The sequence below is a fragment of the Mirounga leonina genome, unplaced genomic scaffold (assembly GCF_011800145.1).
Source record: "Mirounga leonina isolate KUSES-001 unplaced genomic scaffold, KU_Mleo_1.0 Mir_101799, whole genome shotgun sequence".
In the NCBI taxonomy this organism is placed as follows: domain Eukaryota; kingdom Metazoa; phylum Chordata; class Mammalia; order Carnivora; family Phocidae; genus Mirounga; species Mirounga leonina.
The window spans coordinates 1,998,082-2,012,475 of NW_023270210.1; the positions used below are offsets into that span (position 1 = coordinate 1,998,082).

Here is a 14,394-nt window from a genome sequence, read left to right on the forward strand (position 1 = left end):
CCCCCCCCCCCCCCCCCCCCCCCCCCCCCCGCCTGGCTGCGGCCACCTTGTCTCTAGGGTGTGGTGGCTGGGAGCCGGGGACGGCCTCCACGGGGACTAGATGGGCAGGCTTGCCACCATGCACTGGGCTTGGAAGGGTTTCCAGAAGCTGCAGGTCCTGCCCAGCAGCCACGACAGGAGTCCAGAGATGAGGTGGAGGCCGACCAGCATCCCAGAGACCCCTGCAGCTCTGACCAAAGGTTCTTAAGGGAGCCGAGAGAGGCCCTGGTGACAGCTCGGCGGCAATCTCCGGCCTGGCCCCCTTCCTCCATGCCGCCCCAGCTTGGCCCAGCCTGCGGCCCGCTCTCTGCTCACTAGTATTTTGGTGGTGTAGGCACTGTTGATGGAGATGGCGTGGACCAGGAGGTCGAGGATCTTGGGGGTCAGGGTGCTGGGGGCTGGAACCTCTTTGTAGTGGGTGTCCCCGAGGTAGGACTGGACCACGGTCATACGGTTGGTGGTGAGTGTGCCCGTCTTGTCCGAGCAGATGGCGGTGGCGTTTCCCATGGTCTCACAGGCATCCAGGTGACGGACCAGGTTGTTGTCCCTCATCATTTTCTGTGAAGGGCAGGGATGGGGGCTTGGGTCACCAGCTGTCCTCGGAAAGCTTGGCCCACGGGGTAGGGGAGCAAGAGGTCGTCAGCATGTCACGTGCGACTCTGCTCGGCCTTGCCAGAGGCGCCGCTGGGAGGGGCTGCAGGGTGGGAGCACTCTCATCAGGCGCGCCAAGCGGTCGACTCTGGGCAGCCGCTCTCCCCGGAGCTCACCTGGGGCCTCCCGTGGCCCCCTCTCAGATCAGCCCCAGTGTCAGCCACCTGCCACCCACTGTCTCCCAGTGTCCTCAGCCCTCTCCTGATCACCCATTTGCCCCCTGCACCCACTTCTGCAAGTGACGCCAGCACCCTCAACCGACCGCCCTCATCCTGCAGATGCCGGGTCTATCCCACCGCCTGCCTGCTTTCCAGCTCATCTCACTGCTCCCCTGCTCAGCAGCCCCTCCCCCCCGCCACTTCCGTGACTGCTCCCAGATTTTCTCCGGCGCTTGTCGCGCCAAGTTGCTTAATGGCTTCGAAGTCCAGTTTCCGGGTCTGTATCCTGCTATCAAGGGATTCTCCTTCGTATCGCGTGTATTATTATTACCTTGACAGAGTAAGCTAAGGAGATGGTGACAGCCAGAGGCAGGCCCTCCGGGACGGCCACAACCAGCACAGTGACGCCGATGATGAAAAACTTCACAAAGTACTGCACATAGACGGGCGTGCACTCCGCCAGCCACACCCGGCCGTCGACGACGAAGGTCTCAATCACAAAGTAGAGGACCAGGATGATGACAGTGATGGCAGACATGACCAGGCCTGCCGGGGCCACAGGAGCCACAGACGGTGGGGGCGGGATGGGGAGTGAGCGGGGTGCGGGAGGGAGAGAGCAAGAGCGAGGCAGACGTAAGGGAGGCTGAGGCAGGGGCGCCACTCCCCTGGCCCAGCCTGGCGGACATTTGGAACCTGTGCTCCCTGACTGGGGACTGCACCAGACCCTGATGGCCGCTGCCGGCCCCGGGGGCGGGGGGGGGGGGCCCTGGCTGCCTGGACCACACGGCCTGTAACAGCCCTTTCCCACTCCCGCTTGCTTTCCAGAGCCCGGCCCGGCGCCCGGGAGCCCAGCGTCTGCGCCCAGTGGTGGCCCCACCTGCCTTCCCAATCTGCACGGCCAGTTTGGTGAGCTTGCCCTGCAGGACCGACTTCTCCTTCTTGGGCACGCTGGCTTTCTTCTTCTCCCGTTCCTCCATCTCCCCGCCCTCCGCGCTCTTCAGGGGCTGCATTTCCATGGCAACTGCCCCGTCCTGCTTCTTAGCTGCACACAGAGGAACCGCACGGCCAAGGTTAGGGCCCAGGTGGCAGCTACAAGGGGCTTTCAGGCTCTATGAGAGGGAACAGGGCTCTGCGGGGTTCTCTGACTTCCGCGGGGCCCTCTCCTCCCCCTCCCCTCCCCTCAGCAGGCCCAGGCCCTCCTGATATGGGTGGGAGGCTGCAGTGCCGTCCTGGCCAGGGCAGACACGGTTCTCTCGGGGCCTCTCAGGGGAGAGGAGGACAGACACAAGCACGAGTAACTCGGGCACACAGACAGGGCGGCCAGTCCCATAAGGCTCCAAATCTTGATACCTGACAGCAGAGGCCTGGGGCCCAGGGAACGTTCCAGAACCTTGAGCTGACCCACTGGCCCACGGGTGTCCTAGACGCCTCCCTGCTCTCCTCAGGAGGCCTAGGAGCCCCTGCACTCTTCTCCCCTGCTCCCTGCTTGGGCTGTCTGCTCTCCCGGCTGCCTCTCGAGCGGGTGCCTTGACTTCCATCAGGGCCCCAGCTCACCATGTGCGCGCCCCTGGGCAAGCCTGGCACCTCTCTCTCCTCATGGGGCCTTCGCTACTCTCCTCTAGCTGCCTCTTCGCTTTCGGTCTGGAACAGGTGGCCCCCTCACGGCTCCCCCAGTGGGTCCGGCACCCTTCATGCTGCCCCGACGTGGTCGTGGCATACCCCCCACCCCTCTTCTGTCACTTGTCACCTCACACACTCCGGAGACTGTGGAGTCTCCAACTGCACCCTGTGTAATCCTGTCCATCCCCCACGTGGAGGGGGCACCCGACCCCACCACTCATCCTTCTCCGTCACCCGAGCCTTCTCCCCCCGGCTGCCTGAGACCACTCACCGCTGGCTTCTTTTCCCCAGGGGCCTCAAGCCAGAACCCACTGCCTCAGTGGTCCTCAATCCCCCGCCCAGCTGGGCCACTCCAGCCGTGCGCCCCCGCGGTTGCCTGGGACCACAGCCATCGGGCCGGCCCCCTGACCCCACCTTAGCTGTCCTCTGAACTCCAGTTGCCTTGTCTGAGCCTGTCTTGGTCTCTGGGTCCCCGGGTCCCACACTGCACTTGAGTCTTGCCCCTGGGTCTGTGTCTCTGCACTGTGACATTTCTGACAGCCGGGACCACACTTTATCTACCTTTGCAGCCCCAGCACCTGCGTCTGACCACTGACAACCCTCAGCCCATCACCGAGTAACAGCACCTACCAGGCATTCGGGCTGAGAGGAGAGCAGGCGTCAGGTGGCCACCCAGTCACCCTGCCTCAAAGGTCCAGCTGAACTGGGACACCCACGGGCCTGAGCCTCAGTCTCCTCACCAGGAAGCCCGCTCACCGGTGATCTCTGCGGACTGCTGGCAGGGTCTGCAGATGAGCACCCCCGGCCCCACTCTCCTGCAACTGAGGCGGGCGGCCCCCCACCCTTGCCACGCCCTCCGCCACCCCACCCTGAGCACAGGGCGTGCATTACCTTTGGTCTGGCTACTCTCCATCGCCCCATCCTGCTGCTTGCCTACAACGGAAGAGGAATGACACAGCGAGGCCAGAGAGCACGGTGGAAAGCGGGGAGCAGGGGAGGGCTCCAGACCCCCCAGGCATCCTCTGATGCCCTGTGACCACCTTTTGGCAAATGGGCGCCACACTCTGGGCTTCCGGACCGAGGCCCCAGCCCTCCAGCGAACCCTCAAAGCCAGCCCTGGACAAACCGTGGGTCATGCACGGCCAGCAGTGGGAGGTTTCCAAAAAGGCTACCACCATGGGGAGTTAGAGCGGCCAGGTGTCTGGTCCCAGCTCTGCCACCTTGAGCAGGGCCCCCAAGCTGCGATGTGCATTGTCCCCAGAAGCAGCACCAGCCGTTTACGTCGGTGGTCCCTCGCCCCCCCTGGCCTAGAGGTCAGCTCTCTGCCGCACAGCCAGCAGTTAGCTCTATGAGGGCTTTGGAGGGACAGAGCGAGACTCTAGAAACCTGCCAGCTTCCGGTGCCCACCTGGGTGCTGGGCACCTAGCACTGGAGGGAGGACAGGGGCGCGGAATGCGCTGGGCCCCAGGTGGACCTGTGGGGGGTGGCCATTCATGAACGTGCAGCCGGGTGTTGGGGACTGTGGCAGTGAGTGGCTTCCAAGGCGGTGAGTCCAGCACTGTGCTCAGGGTCAGGCTCTGCCCCCAGCTCCTCTGGCCTCATCTTTCCCAGGGCATCATGGGTGGGGCATCAGGTCAAGGAGCTCTTTTCGGAGCCACACCACTGCTGGCCCAGGATCCAGAAATGACTGACCTGGGGCAGGAGGGGGCTTGTGTGCTGACTTGTCAGCTCACGTCACTGGGGGTCCAGGAACGCAGACAGGGTGCCAGCTGGCTCCTAGGCAGTGGGGTCTAGTCTGGGGGTCCCAGGGAGGGGGGAGGGGGTCCCCTCCAGCTGGGGTGGGGTGTAGGTTGGTCCCTCTGTGAGGGTGGGGAGGTTCAGAGGGGAAGGAGATTTCTGGGGGCAGAGGAGACACCCGTAGACGGCACAGTGAGGAGTCACTGCTGAAAACTCTGGGGACAGAGGCTGCAGACAGGGCCCAGGGAGGCCCCCGGAGGAGGGAGGGAGGTGTGGGATGAGCACTACAGGAAGAGGAAGACAGAAGCCGAGGGAGGGGAAGGGGGGAAGGAGGACACCCCAAGTAGAGAGATGACTAGGAGTTAAGGCCAAAAGGCAAGAAACAGGTCGGAGGGCAGCAGGTGGACTGGGAGCACTGGGCTGACAGACGGGGTTGAGAGGCAGCGAGGGTGAGGACGAGGGCCGGGGTGAGGCGCTGGGTGTGGCCACTGCAGTGACTGGGCCTTGGGCTGAGACCTTGGTGGGGAATTGTGGGTGCTGCTGCCCCTCCCCAGAGCCTTGCCAGCTCTGCTCCCCTCCGGGGCCCCCCTCAGGGTTCCCCTCCTCCAGGAAGCCCACTGGTGAAGGTGCCCCCTCTGACTCCTAAGTAGCTCAGCCTAGTAGAGGGGGAGCCAGAGCCGGGGAGGGACCGGGGGTGGGGGGGCACTGGCGGGGTTTTGTCCAGGTTGGAGAGGAGGAGCCCAGAACCCAGTCCTGAAGACCACCGACATTTAAGGGACAGAGCTGGAGGGGAGAAGGAGCACCCTGCCAACCAGCCGTCACGGTGGAGGAACACCAGGCAGTCAGCTAGGCTTCCCCGGAGAGAGGGCTGGGGACTCCGGCCCAGCCCCGACGGAGGCCCAGGGCTGACCTACCCACCCGCACGCCTGCCTAGGGACCCTACTGTGCTCACCGTGGACAGCAATTAGGCTGAGCCCTGCAGGGAGAGGAGACTTGGTGTGGCAAAGGTGGACAGGGCCAATGGAAGCTTCTAGGCAATAGCCTGGGGCTGGGGACACTAGCACATCCTTCCTTATGCTGACCTGCCCCCTTGTTGCCTGTTCTCTGGGTCTAGGGGCCCTGACTGAGGTGGGGCTGGTGGCTGCAGGCTTTCAGCACACGCTTTCCCCACACATGTGCGGGTTCTCTGTACTTCTAGTGGACCCGAGTGAGTTCTCTCAGAGGCACACATCTAGAAAATTCTGCTCCCAGCTGATTGGACTGCAGGAGCAGCCTGAGGGGAGACCCAGGTTAGTGCGAGGTGAGTCGTGAGCTGGTGCAGGCCTGAATCAAAGGAGATAATGGGGTCCTGACTCTGGGACTGGGACTCTGGTGTGGGGGTGGCGCCGCGGACTGCTCCGTAGCTTTGTAAGACCTGCCCTGAGGACTGGAGGAGACACTGGCCGTGCCTGGGGCTCAGAGCAGTGGCAAGAGGAGGCAGCAGGATGGCCACGTGCCGGGGAGGCCGGGGTGGCTACAGAGCTGGGCTCTCAGAACAACACATCTGTCCCTTGACCCTGTTTTCCTTTGGGGTGAGGGCCCCCATCCCATCCCAGCTTCCTCTGGCCCTGGACATCCTCTGGGGAGTCCAGTCCATTCTGCCTGGGAGCCCTCTACCCCTGGCTGTATGACCCACATTTCCCTGGCTGCCACGTTGGTGGGGCCCTCAGTACCTTACCATGGGGAATGAGCGCACCCAAGGGTGGGCACAAGGTCCCCGAAGCACTCTCCCAAGCCAAGGTGGCCTGTCCCTGTCCCTCCAACCCCATTCCTACCCAGGCAGGGCACTTCCCCCACCCTGGCACACACTTCCCAAAGCCTTCGGGGAATGGCTGCCCGAGGGAGGCTGGCCTTACACAGAAATGAGGGGCCCCCGACCTGCTGGCCCCAGAAGAGGGGTCCCCGAAAGGAATCAGAAGAGAGGGTATAGCCTCCCACCCCCGAGGGCTGGCTCTCCCTGGAGCTGGAGCTGGAGTAGGGGATTAGGGCACCAGGGGATGAAAGAAGGAAGAGCGGGCTGCACAGAGACAGGGTCAGCCCCTCGTTGGCGCTGGGAACTGGAGGTCACTGTTTCCTTACCTTTCTTATCTTTCTTCTCCTCTTCCTCTCCACCGGCTCCGAGCAAGGTAAAGATGATGCCTGTCTGGGAGTTCACACCAACGGCAGTCACCACCATTCTTCCAGAACCTTCCATGACATGAGTACCTGGCAACACAGAGGAACCAAGACGGAGATTTGCACCTCTGGTGGGAGGCATGCTGAACACCTACAGGTTCTCTCGCAGGAATCCCAGAAGCAGGGACTCAGTGTCTGGAGGCCCCTGGAGGCTATGTTGACCCTAAGCCTAGGCTGAGGCCTCACAGGGCCCACCTGGGGCCTCCAGCCTCTCTGTCCTGTTGCATGCTGCATTTGCCACTGGGATAAACACTGGGCTGAGCCAAAACCTTCTGGAAAGGGAACACTACCCCACTGGCTCTTCTTGAGTGTCTGGGCTGGGGCGGAGCACAGCACTATGCTGACCCCTCTGGGGGCTTTCGGCAGGACATCAGGGGCCCTTTGGGGCTTGGAGTACCCATTTCCTTTCCCAGTGGCTGAGCTACCACTGTCATGCCTCCCACAGGCCGCTCTGGCCTCTGGCGGGGCAAAATCTTCAGACTCTCTGACCAGAAGGGCTACTCAGGAGGCCCCTGGTTGAGGGGATGGCCAGCCCAAGTGGCCTCCAAGGCTCTTCAGTGCTAAGCTGGTCCAGGGGGCAGTGTCAGCCTGCGTCCTGGCCTCCCCACAGCCTGGCCAGTGCCCAGAGGCCTCACCTGAGAGCAGCATGGGGTCTTTGTCAGCTGATTTGCGCACGTGGTCTGACTCGCCTGTCAGGGAGCTCTCATCGATCTTGAGGTCATTGCCTTGGATGAGCACGCCATCAGCAGGCAGCAGGTCTCCTAAGGCCAGCCAGGCAGCCGGAACCACAGGCTGTGGGTCCAGGTAGCCTTCCTCCCTGCTGCCTCCCCCCTGCCCCAGGAGAGGTCTCGAACCTAGGGTGTGGGGCCCTCTTCTTTCAGTCTCCTCCTTTCTGGGGAGGACTCACCCACCCCAGCCCTGTCATCCTGCCCTCCTGGGGCTCTGTCTCCAGCCTGAGCCCCCCCCCTCCGCCCCCGCCACCCCCCCCCCCCCGCCCCGCCGTAGGTGAAGGCCCACATGCTCCTGGGGCGAGGCAGGGGCAGGCCTGCACTGCGTGCACTCACCGTACTTGACCTGGGCAATGTCTCCCACCACGAGTGCGGCCACGGGGACCTGCAGCAGCTGGCCATCCCGGATGACCGAGAACCTCTGTTCCTGCTCGATGCGGCTCTGCAGGCCCCGGAACTGCCTCTCCTTGCTCCAGTCATTGAAGGCCGTGACCAGAACCACGCAGGTGACTGACAACAGGATGGCGGCTCCCTCGATCCAGCCTGCCTCGGCCTCCCCTTCGTCTTCTGCCCCAGCTGACACATTCCCGCATGCTGTGCCCGAGGACAGCAGGGAAGGATGGGGTGGCAGGAGAGTCACGCCGTTGCCCCTCGGCTCAGGTCCCGTTCCGTCCCTCCTGTCGGGCCCTCCCCTGCTCACCTTCGCTCTCCTCCCCCGGCGGCGCATAGAATGAAAGGCCCAGGGAGACAATGGCAGCCACCTCCAGGATGATCAGGGTCACGTCCTGCAGGGCCTCCCACACCAGCTGCAGGAAGGTCTTGGGCTGCTTGGGAGGGATAAAGTTCTGCCCGTAGATCTGCCTGCGCTTCTCTAAGTCATTGGCATTGTTGGCCAGGCCTGTGTGGTGCAGGGACGGAGAGCAGGGACACGGACGAGGATGGGAGACCAGCCGCGCGAGGCCCTGCCCCTTCCTGCCCTGCTCGGCCACAGCGCCCGCCCCGCCCTCCAGCCTGAAAGCCCCTGGAAGGCCGACCTGCACTGGCCTGGAACACTCTGCCACCACACAGCGCACAGCCATGTGGGGCCGGGTCCTCCCCCGGATAGGCCCGGGGACGTCCATGGGCTATGATGGGTCCCCTCAAAGGGCAGATGGGGAGGAATGCAGTAACACCCAACATGGGGGGTGGGCAGAGGGGACCCAGCTGGGCCAGGGATGGCCAAGGGTCATCTGGACACAGGGGAAGAGACTGCCAAGGCTCTCCCAGGGGTGCAGGGCTTGGTACGAGACTGGGCTGGAGGGCACAGGGGCTGTGAGCGGGCCGACGTGCTCATACCATCCCTCCAGGGTCCAGAGGAGGAAACTGAGGCCAAGGAGGGAAAGGGCCTCGCACCCATGAGTTGGAGCTCTTGTGGGCAGCCCAGGACTCCTCTGCTTCCCTGTGCACCTGACCCCAGGTCAGGATGACAGCAGCCTCACAGACGCTAAGCCACCAAGAGGGGGGCGTGGTCAAACTGTGTGTGCGGGACACAGAGCCTTCATCATCTGCCAGGACCTGGGGAGAGTCGGCTCTAGCAGCCCAAAGACCTGAGCATGGGCCTGGCACCCACGGCACTTAGGAGGTGCACAGGAACCATCCCCAGCCCTGTGTTCTCATGGCCAGCCCTCCGGAGACAGCCGGCTCCTTCCTAATGCTTTCCCTAGACCCCACAGCGGTGCCAACCTTGAGCTCTGAGCTGGGGGTCACACTGAAGGGCAGGGATGGGACGTGGGCTCCTATGGGGCTGCATACATGGCAGTTGGTGAACCATCTATAAGGTTAATGAGATTGTCAGTGATTCATGCTGATGCAGAGGACAAGAAGGGGAAAGGATGAGGAAGCCAGTCCCCGTGGGGACCCCTCGTGGCCGGAGCAGATGAAGCCCGGTGAAGGAGGGCTGAGGGGTTGACAGGGGCCTGACCAATAGTTTCAGAGCCCTGGGAGGCCCCCTCCACATCCCAGACAAGCTACTGTGTTGGGGCTGGGATGGAGGACTCAGAATCAACACCCACAGAGGGGTGAGCTCTGGCATTTGGAGGCTGGGCCCTTACCTTACTTCTCATTCTTGGGGCAACCCACTTCCTACCCAGGCCTGCACCGAGCCTGCTGGGCCTCCGCCTCTAGAGCGTGAGTCCCCTCAGGCCCATGCCTGAAGCTACCAGAAGCTTCTATGTGGGACTGACATCCAGGCCACCTCCTTCCAAGGCCAGATACCCACTTGGCCACCCACCCCTGAGGCTGGCAGACGGGACACAGTCCCCTGGGCCCGCCCTCAGCCCTCAGGCCTCAGGATGCTGCTTCCTTCTAGGCCTGTCCCTCACGTGTCCAGCCCCACACTGACACCTAGTGGACAGATGGTGGCTTGCAGTTCCCAGTCGCGGCCAACTCCTTTGGCCTCCTGAGGGGGCAGGGAGCAAGCCGGCAGGGCAGATGGGGGGTCGGGGTCCCCAGCCTATGGGGTGCTCCCAGCTGGCTTGGGAAGGCACACAGGACCTGGCCCCCAGGCGACTTGAGAGCAAGGAAGTGCTAAGTGGAGCGCAGAAGGACTTGGGAGGAAGGACAGTGGGTGTCCACTAGGCAGGGAAATATGGCTTTGGGGGAGGGGCAGGGGGGCCCACCTGAGGTGGAGGGCCTGACAAGAGCCAAAGCCCGCAGCCGGCACAGCCCTGGCCCATCTCCCCAGCTGGGCGATGATCACACGCTGTGCCCCCCACCTAGCCGAGCTGCAGCTGTCCCTGCCCTTCTCCCCGGGGCCTCATGGTGCCTGGGCCCTGCCGGGGCTCAAGTTTCTGGAGGCTGCAACTTTCCAGTTGGGTGCCTGCGAGAAGCTCAGGGCCTCGGGTCCTAGGGGCTGGGGTCCTAGCTGAGGGCTTGTGCCCCACTCCTGACCGAGGCCTGGGTCTTTAAGCTGTAAGACATATGACGTGTGGGGTCAGTACTAGGGAGGCTCTCCCGACACCCAGGGTTTCCATGATCCCTGCCTGAGAAAGGGCAAGGGTCCCCACGGCACCCTACGTCTGCATCCTGCCTGCCTCACCCCCACATGCCAGCTTATCCCCAACAGAAGCCAGGCCCTTGGGGCCCCTTCCCCCGGAGTGAGCTGGCTCCATTCCTCCCCCCCCCCCCCCCCTCCCTCTCTCCCTCCCCCCCACCGTCAGCCTGTTCCTTGGCCTTGAGTTGCCCTTGATGCTCTAGCAATGCTTCTCTCTCCCTTGCCCTACACCAGCCCGAGGCTGTGGCCTTCCCGTCAGGCTCTGGGGTCTCGACAGCTGCTCAGGTACTCATGTGGGGGCCAGAAGGTAGCTGCAGCCCCTCTCATTTCAAGCATGTGCCTGACCAGCAGGCCCCCAACAGTGGCCCAGGTCCAAAGTGCTGGGGCAGGGGCCGGCTGGTTGGCATGGACACAGATGAGCACCCTACCCAGAGCAGAGGCCAAATGCCATCAGAATTGGATTAGGACCACATCGTGTGGTTCCTGGATAATCCGCGCTCTCCTTTCCATGACTCCTGGTAAAGGCCAGACAGGGGAAGGGCTGGGACCTGGGTCCCTCCAGTGGGTTTACCACTGAGCTTGGCCCAAGACCCAGGTTCCCTGGCTTCTGGAATCCTCTTGGATAGCTACAAAGGCTGGACCCATTGATGTGCTTCTTGCCAGGAACAGGCAAAATCTCCTCCCCCAGTACACCATGCACCTCCCCAGACTCCCCACCCTCCCCAAAGCACCAATCTGCCAGCACACCTTGCCAGGGGATTGATGTGGGGCCTGGGGTGCAGCTTTGAGAGGGGTCCAAAGCTGAGGCCACCGTGTCTGGGCAGGAGTGGGGCCATCTGGGTGAGCACTCCAGGGCCAAGTCAGCAGGTGTGCTGGGGGCCAGGGCTCCTGGGCTTGGAAAGGGGAGGGGTAGTCCTCACAGTGCTCATTCTTCAGGAGGCAGATCAGGCCTGGCTGGCTCTCTCTCTTGCGGCCTGGCCACCCACCTGGGCACTTGCCTTTCTCCATGCCCGCCCCTCCACAGGCACCGGGCAAGCTCCAGAGCCGCTGTGGCCGAATCAGGCAGGTTCCCAGGGGCCTTGACATTTTAAATATTTAACAAGGCCTGACAGGCAGAGGAAAGAACTGCCAGCTGAAGCCCATCTGCTTCCTTTTATCTGGGAGAGGCCAGAGCCCTTGTGGCTAAATGGCCCTCCACCCCAGCCTCCCCCCTAGCCCCAAATCCTGGTGGGGGGGGTAAGGAGGAGGGAAGGAGAGAGAGCCCTCTGGCCCTGAGCCAAGCCATCTGCCCCGATAACGCAACACAGCAGGCTGGGTCCCTTTAGAGCACAGAGCAAGAGAGACCCAGGTAACCCTGGGAAGGCCACTTAGGCTTGGAGTTCCTGACCTGGCTGGGTGGGCACCCTCTCACTCAGCCCTTGGGCCCACCACGTCCTGGGTGGGCCATCTCCACCCCCTGCTCCAGCCCATGTGCCCCCCACAGATGGATGGGGCCAGGGAGCTGGGGACAAGGGTGATGGCCAGAGCCCTGGGTAGATGAAGGTGTGACAGCTCAGATGCGAGCTGATGAGATCAATCAGCGCTGGCTGAGAACAGGCCTGGCACCAGGCTGGGACGGCCCTCGCGGTCCTGCCGGGGAGGTGCCAGCTGGGCCAGAAAACACTCGAACTCCTGGAATCTGGGGCCAAGCCTGGCTCCTGGTGGTCCCAGCCTCCCAGCAGACCCAGCAGACAGGACTGAGGAAGGCAGGTGCAGGGTAGGGCAGAGTTTTGCCTCCAGAGCGGGGGGAAAGGGCTATAGGGCAGAGGCAGGGACCCAAAACGGCAGTCGGGCCTCTACCTCTGGAGCCTTCTAGAGACGTTCCTCAGCCTCCCTAAGGCTCCCTGCAGCAGCTCTCCTCAGATCTACACTGCCTCGGGCTTGTACTTCTCTGGGACGGCCTGTGGCCAGTGGCACCTCCACTCAGCACTCTGCTCCCCTCGCTTTCCAGAGAGAGGCTCCCTGCAACCCAAGCCCTCCGAGGGCCGGTGTCCTGCACACCTGCCTCCTCTTCCTGGACATAGGGCTGAGCACACACGGAACCTGGGACATACCGACAGGGGCCCTGCCTTCCTCCTCCTCTGTGCTGGGAGGCTGTCCCACCCGGTTGCTCAGAAGAGCTTCTTGGGCTTCAGGTGGCGGCCCAGCCCGCATGTGCATGCCGACACCGCGCTGTCCCCTTCCTTCCCCTTCTCTGTCACTCCATTTCTGTTTAATCCGAAGAGGCGAGAGCAGGGAGCTGCTGATTATGGAGGGGATCGGGCCACAGCTCCTCGAGGACCCAAGGTTACCCAGAGGATGACCTCCTCACCGCACGCAGAGCATCTCCTGCTGGGGGTGGGGGGCGGGGGGCGGGATGGCTACCATGGTCATGAGCACGGTCAGGGTCAAGAGTGCCTCTAGGAAGCGGCTGCAGTAGCGCCAGCCAGCCCTTGACCAGGCCTTCCCTGGGGGGGACGGAACATCCTCAGGATGCCCCTTGAAGACTGGGGGGGGCTGTCAGATGGCCCATGACCCTACGTCCCTGGAGCACATGTGGCCTTACCCTCTGTGGGCGAGGTCTTCAGCCTCCTGCAGAGCCCACTGACATCCCCGTAGGCCTCCTGGACCTTCTGCAGCGCCTCAGCTCCTCGGAGCTCCATGAGGGCACGCAGCTCAGCCAGCGTGCACCCAAAGCCGCCCGCGTGGGGGGCCTCCCGCTGCTGCTGGGGCTTGGGGTGGAACTCGATGGAACTGTTGGCCATGTCGCCCATCCTGCCTGCCGTGCCGGGAGGACAGGCTGCCCAGCCTCTTCACAGGTGCAGCCTCGGCTCGGGGCAGGCGGCCACCGGAGGTCCCAGTGCCTGGGTGAGGTGTAGTGGAGGGAGCTGCGGCGGGGAAGTGGCTGAGCACGGACACCTGGGGAGAGGTGAGAAGAAGCCAGGGGCAAAGTTGAGACAAAACCGAGGTCCGCTCTTCCAGAACATTCTCTGCAGATCTGCACTCAGTCTGAGCCATGAGCTGCTGATGGCAAAACTCACCTCCGAGCCTGGGCCAGTCAGGGGCCCTCATGCCCTGCCAGGCCCACCTGCCAGGCCATCTCCTAGTCCTGCCCAGCATGAGCACCCAAGGCAGGAGGACTTGCCGAGGTGGGGAAGGGGGAAGCGTTACTGTCTCCTGGAAGGGATCGGCTGCCGCCAGCACCAGCAATCTGTCTCGGAACCCACACCGAAGCAGAGGCGATGTGTCGGGGTTGAACGGTGGCACGGGTGGGTGGGTCCTCTGTGCCACAATTCTCCCCATGTCCGAGCCCCACCTTGAGTGCAAGCTCGTCCACTCCATCGTGCTCCCTGCTCTTGCCTGATTAGGACCGGCCCACCGGTCTTCTGGCTCAGCCTCTGTGGCTCACGGTTTCAGGCTCAGGCTGCAGGGGGGCCCGGGGAGCAGGCCAAGCCATGGACAGGGCCAGCTGGGAGCCAGGTCAAGGCTTAGTGTGCAGGGTGTCTCTGCTGCCCTGAGGGCACCTGGGGGGCTGGGGCAAGGAAGGGAGGTGGCCTGGAGGGAGGGAGTAAGGAGGGAGAAGGAGGGCAGGAGCGGGAAGGGAGAGAGGGAATGGGGGGAAGGAGGGGATAAAGGGAGGAGAAGGGGAGAGGTGGCGGGGGGGGCACATAGGAGAAAGCAGAAAGCAGCCACAGGTCGCTGGCGACTCCCCATCACCCTGCCCCACAGCACGGTGCCATCCGCTCTCCCTCCAGATGATGGATTCAGGAGCTGCCCAGCACATACACACATCCTGAGAGCATGAGTGGAAGCACCCCCAAAGGTCAAACTCCCACGACTGAACTAGTCTCGGTGCACATGGCCTGGGCCTTCATGGCAGCAAGAGGCTTCCTGATGGCATGGCTCAATTGGGCCCAGTCCTTCACCTTTGGGGAGGCTTTGGGCTCAGAAGGATCTTCTTGGAAGCAGGACTTGGCCGCTGATCCAGGTTTCTGGTTAGAACTGTCCATGGGAACACAATAGCCCCGAGCCCTGTGGCCTTTGCTCTCAGGAGAGCGCCCACCTCTTCCTCGGAGCCCAGCAGACTCGGCAGCAGGGCTGTGCCACGGCCCTCAGGGGACAAGACCAGGGCCTCTGGGAGAAAAGGGCCATTCCCCTATGCCCACAGCCCCGAGGGGCCTCAGAACACGTAGGCCTC

The 14,394-nt window shown here is 63.4% G+C and overlaps 1 protein-coding gene across 1 annotated transcript in view; it reads right to left on the reverse strand.

Annotated features, from left to right (window-relative positions):
• The window catches only part of ATP2B3 (ATPase plasma membrane Ca2+ transporting 3), a 60,635-nt gene that overhangs the window by 29,212 nt on the left and 17,029 nt on the right, over positions 1-14,394 (reverse strand). Inside the window, exons 2-10 of the mRNA XM_035011437.1 lie at positions 12,763-13,115; positions 7,848-8,045; positions 7,484-7,741; positions 7,055-7,180; positions 6,324-6,449; positions 3,360-3,401; positions 1,726-1,890; positions 1,180-1,394; positions 355-597 (exon numbers count right to left, since the gene is read on the reverse strand). Of these exons, the coding sequence (XP_034867328.1) occupies positions 355-597; positions 1,180-1,394; positions 1,726-1,890; positions 3,360-3,401; positions 6,324-6,449; positions 7,055-7,180; positions 7,484-7,741; positions 7,848-8,045; positions 12,763-12,970 (1,581 nt within the window). The 5' untranslated portion in view covers positions 12,971-13,115. The remainder of the gene's footprint in view (positions 1-354; positions 598-1,179; positions 1,395-1,725; positions 1,891-3,359; positions 3,402-6,323; positions 6,450-7,054; positions 7,181-7,483; positions 7,742-7,847; positions 8,046-12,762; positions 13,116-14,394) is intronic.